Source organism: Scleropages formosus, chromosome 4, assembly GCF_900964775.1.
Source record: "Scleropages formosus chromosome 4, fSclFor1.1, whole genome shotgun sequence".
Lineage (NCBI taxonomy): Eukaryota > Metazoa > Chordata > Actinopteri > Osteoglossiformes > Osteoglossidae > Scleropages > Scleropages formosus.
In genome coordinates this window covers 34668227-34674387 of record NC_041809.1, presented here as the reverse complement: position 1 = coordinate 34674387, position 6161 = coordinate 34668227, and the positions used below count along the sequence as shown (strand labels likewise).

The window sequence follows — 6161 nt, the reverse complement described above, 5'->3', positions numbered from 1 at the left end:
TTGGCACTTTTGAAATCAATCTTTTTAAATGTTGATCAGATTCTTCATGACAAACAATGGGAGTTTCCTGAAAGGAAATAAAAGAAAAAAAGTTAATTCACAGGAAGCTGGAACTGCGTGTTGCGTAATTTGTCCGATTCTCACGATCGGTGTCCGGGAAGCTGCTCGTACCCTGGAAGCCTGTTGCCACCCAGTGGTTGATGTGACACACGCTGGGGGATCTCGTGTAATTCATTTGTTCAGGAGCAGCAGGTAGCCTGAGTGACATGAACTTTTTACCCAGAGATTGCTGGTTCGCATCCCAGCAGGTCTGGTGTCTGTTGCCCCCCTCCTCGGCGAGGTGCTCAACCAGAACTGCTCGTGTCAGAAATGCTCGGTTTGGACATGTGAAAGTGCAGACCAAAGCTGTATTTTACTTTGGAAGAGCAATCGTGTAAAACGAAACCCTCTTCATCATTTTCCACCGGCTAATAATAACAGTTTGCAGTAGGTTCAAAGCCCTGTCTCCAGCCTAACCAGGCACATCGTCGCTCTGCTGCTCACGTTCAACGTGTGATGTCATGACACCCCTGGCAACCAATTAAGGTAAGAGGGTTCACCTGCTAAATAAATATTGGTAAAGTAAAGTACTTACTGCTCCTTATGCTTGTGGTCGCAGCCTTTGAAAGACGACCCGTCGGTCTAAACCCGAAGGTTTGACCGCAGCTTCCGCTCATTTGTTGCCGAAGTTCCTTCGCTGATGGTCTGACATTCCGCCCCGTGTTAGGGGGCAGCTGGTAGTGTAGTGGTTAGAGCTACTGCCTTTGGCCTGAAAGGTTGTAGGTTTGAGCCTCACCTCTGGCTGTAGTACCCTTGAGCAAGGTACTTACCCTAAAATTATATAATTTAGGGTATAGGCTATAATTTTAACCTCAATACTGTAAGTCGCTTCGGAGAAAAGCATCTGCTAAGTGTTAATATGTGAATTAAATTTTGGTACGAGTGTGGGCTCTCCTCAACTGATCTCATCTAAGAAAAAAACATCTACCGTACACTGTATCATTCTCTTTGTCCCATTTATCTGATACTTTGCTCTAAAAGGCTTACGATTATTTACCTTAGGTTAAGTACTTTGCTCAATGGTACGACAGCTGGAAGTGGGATTTGACCCTGCGACCTTTGGATCCGAAGGTAATAGGGCCAACCACTCCGTTCCATGTTTATTATCGTTGTATAAAAGCTCTGTATGGCTGTAAAGACACAGCACCATTGGTTGCTGCTGCTTGCGGCGCCTCGGCATAAAATGTGTCGGCGTCGGAAGCAGTTATTGGGTTCCTGGAGAGGGAGTCGGAGTTGGTAAAAATGTACCGACCCCAACTAAATGTACCGTGTAAGTCGATCCGGCATAAAAATCGACCGCCAAAAATTAGAGGTGGAATACAGGTTTAGGCCTATATTCACCGGATAAGTCGACCCCAAAATAACGTGCAACTTTTGGGCAGTTCCGTGGAGTCGGAGTCGTCGAGTCAGAAGCGGTTATTGGGTTACTGGAGTCGAAGGTTTTGTGTGCCGACTCCACAGCCCTGCTTCCGCATGGCATTAGGCGTTAACTCCTAAACCCGCTATCAAACGCTATCTTTCGCTTCCCTCTCCAAAGTGCGATGAGCGCGCCCCGCCGTCGCTCCCCACATGAAGCTGTTTTCGGAGGAAGAACTGACCTCTGATCTCCTCATTTAGTTTTAACTCCTTGATTAGCACGGCCCCGGCGTAAAGTCCATTTGGGGGAGATGATTAACCTGACCGATCTGGCTCCTCTTTTCCAATAGAACAGGCTCCGCTCCTGCCGCCATGATGTCACACGTGTCCTGAAGTTGGGAGACCCACGCTCGATCGCACTCCGGCCACCGGAGCTACAGGGTTCGTCGCGCATGAAGCACAAGGACAGACAAATGCACTCCAAGGTAACCGTGTTACTGTAGTTTTGATCCCATAAATGATCTCCAGATAATTTTCCTGCTCCGCCGAGCTTTATCATCTCACTGTGTGCACTATAAACAATGCAGAGCTCGCCGGCTCCAAATAGTCCTCTCCAGCGGATGCCCTTATACTCCTGTGCATGTTTTTCACACCGGTGGAGAGTCATGGTTTTAACACTCAGCTGTGCTGTTCGGTACCTGCGTGGCTCAGGTGTGCTTTTTCTGTGCTACTTACCAAGAACACCTGTTAATTTGTTCTGCAAGTCGTGTGAAGGCTTCATTCGAGCCATGATGCTTTTCTTCAGTGCAATCTTCAGCTTTTCGTGTCTTTTTCCTGCTCACGGATGGCGCTCCTGCGCCGTAATGTCATCGCCGAGGTATATGGTGTACGGGACCTTTGGACATTCCTTCAGAGCTCCGAACAGGATGTGCCGCCCTGCGTACCTGTACGGAATAATTGCACCGGTCTTTCCCCCCAGGAACCTTTCAGGAGCCCATTTCCAGTGGGACTGGCGCATAGGACCTGCACTGATGTAGCGTCCCAAAAAAAGAGGGGGAAAAAAGCGACCCTGGTTACCATGGCAACCATGGGACTCGCGACATTGACTTGTAGCATAATCCTGCTCCTCTAGAAGTTGTTCACCTGAAGAGAGGAAAAGCTTTCAAAACTATTTTCTTGTGTGTGTGTGTGTGTGTGTGTGTGTGTGTGTGAGAGAGAGAGTTTGGAGGAGAGGCTGAATTAAGTTTAGCAGTGTGAGCCATTCAGAGGAAGTGAATGGATGGATATTGTCACAGAGGTAAAAGGAGAGATTCGGCACATGAGGGACAGTAACACCCCTGTGTCCCCTTTCTCCTTCCCTCCGTTTCCCGCTCAGGGGGCGGGGTCATCGTCCGAAGAGGCGGAGCCATCCGCAGCCGAGCAGCCTGAGGGGTTCGACATGATCTACAGGATAGAAGATGTGCCACCTTGGTATCTGTGCATCCTGCTGGGACTCCAGGTACACACACTCATGTCACACACACACTGCAGGCACAACAGACACTTTTACCACGAAGCTTTTCTATTTGCCAGATCGGTGTCACAGTATCGCAGTCGAGGCACTGGAGCACACGGTGCTAAGTTAAGAATCTGAAGTGAAGCTGAGGGTAATGTGACAGGTCAAGGGGCAGCGCTGCAGTTAACACCAAAAGGTCAGCGGCTCCATTCTCATCGGGAAGTGACTTACCGGGACACTGCGCTAGATGTTCAATCTCAGCTCTTTCACTGAAACCCCCCAACTGTTTCACTGAATAAAGTGGGAAATCTTAAGCTGTGGTTCATGTTTTGGATAAAAAATATCTTCTAGTGAACTAAACGAAGGACTTTTCTTCATCTTGGTGTGAAGAAGACGAACCAAACCCCCCCGCCCCCGGAGAGAGGCACGGTTCTGGGAGTGTGTGGTTTCTCTGTGTTCTGGGTGGCATGTAAATGCCCTGTTTTTTACCGTTGCTCCACGTTGTATCCTCTCCAGTGTGAGTGTGTGTTACTGTTCAAAATGCACGGATGTGAACGGCCTGTCGCTTCGTCCCCAGCACTACCTGACCTGTTTCAGTGGCACCATCGCCGTGCCCTTCCTGCTTGCGGACGCCATGTGTGTGGGTCGGGACCAGTACGCCGTCAGCCAACTGGTGGGAACCATTTTCACCTGCGTGGGCATCACCACACTCATACAAACCACGTTCGGGGTCAGGTGCGTGCTTGTGTGTATCTGGAGATGGGAGATGACGTCCTGTTCAGTGGGTTCGCTATATGATGTGTACCACGTGGGTGGGTAACCTGCTCTTTGTGTGTCGGTCCAATCCAGGCTGCCTCTTTTCCAGGCCAGCGCGTTCGCCTTCCTCGTCCCCGCTCAGGCCATCCTGGGGCTCGACAAGTGGAAATGCCCCCCTGAAGGTACGTGTCAGGGGATACCGTTCAGCCTATGACCATCCCGTAGCGGTCTTCCATTAGAGGCGAGCCAGGGTGTCGGGGACACGCTCTATTATGGGGTCGGTAGGTAGCAAAGCGGTTGGAACTGCTGCCTTTGGACTTGCAGCTTACAGGTTTGAATCCCATCTCCAGCTGTAGGAGCCTTGAGCCAGGTACTTATCTGAAATTACTCTGGTAAGAAATAGCCAGGTGTATAATAGAAGGGGAAATATTTGTAGGTATATAATATTTGGAGGAAAGTGACAGGTAAATCAGGAAATGTTGGACAAGAAGGCAGCTGCTACTGTTTCAGGGTTTCATATATAACAGGAAGCGAAGTCGTAGCTGATAGGTGGACTTAATGCGATTCTGCAAACTGAGCACGTGGTTCAACTTCTGTGCCGTAGAGGAGATTTATGGGAACTGGACGCTTCCGCTCAACACCTCACACGTCTGGCATCCGAGGATCAGAGAGGTACCTGTCCTCCAGACTGCGTGTCCATCTTTTTGCTTGGTCTTTGGAATGGTGACCTGCCATGATGTCTTGTCTCATATCTGTCCTCTAGATCCAGGGTGCTATCATGGTGTCCAGCCTGATCGAGATGGTCATTGGCCTGGTCGGCCTACCTGGGCTCCTTCTCAACTACATCGGGCCTCTCACCGTCACACCAACGGTGTCGCTCATCGGTCTGTCCGTGTTCCAGACCGCCGGTGACAGGGCGGGGACACACTGGGGGCTGTCCCTGCTGTAAGACTCCCTCCCTTTGTCTTCCATAACCCCGCCTCCCTCTTCTATTCCACCCACTTCTTTGCACCTTCCTCGTCTTCTTTTCCGACAATTTCATCGTTTTGTCCTTTAGACCCGTTGCTTTGAGCTCCGCAAAGACGTGCAACTCTCAGAGCTCCTGTCAATATCTCATGGCTTCGTCATCTTTTCTCCAGGTGCATCTTTCTAATCGTTGCATTTGCACAGTACTTGAGGAACTGGTCTCTCCCAATTCCCATCTACTCCAGGCAGAAGGGCTGCACGACCACCAAGGTCCAGATCTTCAAGATGTTTCCGGTCAGGACCGTCCCTCAGTCTTCCGCCAAATCTCGTTTCCTGTTCATAACGGTAGCAGACCTCACAACCCTGATGCTTCCGGTTGCATTTTACTGCACCAGCACACACTTAACAGTCTGTGCTGAGGTTTCACACACCTGTCTGACCTCAATAATAAAGCAGTTTCATCAGCAGCTGCGAAGGATCTTCTCCTGATAAACCCAGGGAGATAAGTCCCTCACTGTGGGAATGGTGGCTCCCTCACTTCTCAGAAAATAACTGGACCTGAGGTTATGGTGGCTCATTCTGGGATCTTCTGACACCTGTACATTGCAAAGATGGAAAAGATAGAGGGCTTTCTGCCTCCGAGGACCAAGAGTGAGGTTACTGATATGGGATTTCCACCCCCCGCCCGCGGGTTCGAGTAACGCTTTGCATGGCTGCGTGGAACCGTGTCTCATTCCTTCGTGGTCACTCTCCTTCCACTCTTCGCAGATCATTATGGCAATTCTGGTGGTGTGGCTCATTTGCTACATCTTGACCCTGACTGACATGCTACCCCAAGACCCCACTCAGTACGGGCACAAGGCTCGCACCGACGCGCGTGGTGACATCATGGCTCTGTCTCCCTGGTTCCGCTTGCCCTACCCCTGTAAGACCCCCTAATCCTGAGTACTTCACTCCACCCTGCTCTTACTGCCCATTGATAGCCCAGCTCATGACATCATTTATCTCTACTGCTTCAACAATTCATTTTCTCTAGTTCATAATTTAAAGTATTTTACCATCATCGTCCTTCGTTTCTGTTCTTTCCTTTGGTTCATGTGTTTCTTTGACATTTTTTGCGATTCATAATTATATTTGTCGTCAATGAATAAAAGGTACATTATCAATGTAAACTGCCTTCTTTTCATGTTTGTGTACTTTACACCCTTGAGCCGTTTTGTTGTTTTGCGCTGGGGAATGTGTTTTGAGATGTCTCTCGAAGCGTTACAATTTAGTATCACAGAGTTTGGAAAATTTGCACTCTAAATTTTACATTTCCTGCCAGGTCAGTGGGGGGTGCCCACAGTGACCATCGCCAGTGTGCTGGGCATGTTCAGTGCCACGCTAGCAGGTATTGTGGAGTCCATTGGGGATTACTACGCCTGCGCCCGCCTCGCCGGGGCACCTCCACCCCCTGTCCATGCAATCAACAGGTCTGTATTTGCTGACC

At 49.7% G+C, this 6161-nt stretch overlaps 1 protein-coding gene across 1 annotated transcript in view; it reads left to right on the top strand.

Moving 5' to 3' along the window:
• Positions 1–487: 487 nt before the first annotated feature.
• The window catches only part of slc23a1 (solute carrier family 23 member 1), a 7748-nt gene continuing 2074 nt past the window's right edge, over positions 488–6161 (top strand). Inside the window, exons 1-10 of the mRNA XM_018752226.2 lie at positions 488–585; positions 1806–1940; positions 2831–2953; positions 3528–3685; positions 3800–3888; positions 4311–4378; positions 4470–4651; positions 4846–4966; positions 5441–5597; positions 5997–6144. Coding sequence (XP_018607742.2) covers positions 1908–1940; positions 2831–2953; positions 3528–3685; positions 3800–3888; positions 4311–4378; positions 4470–4651; positions 4846–4966; positions 5441–5597; positions 5997–6144 — 1079 coding nt within the window. The 5' untranslated portion in view covers positions 488–585; positions 1806–1907. The remainder of the gene's footprint in view (positions 586–1805; positions 1941–2830; positions 2954–3527; positions 3686–3799; positions 3889–4310; positions 4379–4469; positions 4652–4845; positions 4967–5440; positions 5598–5996; positions 6145–6161) is intronic.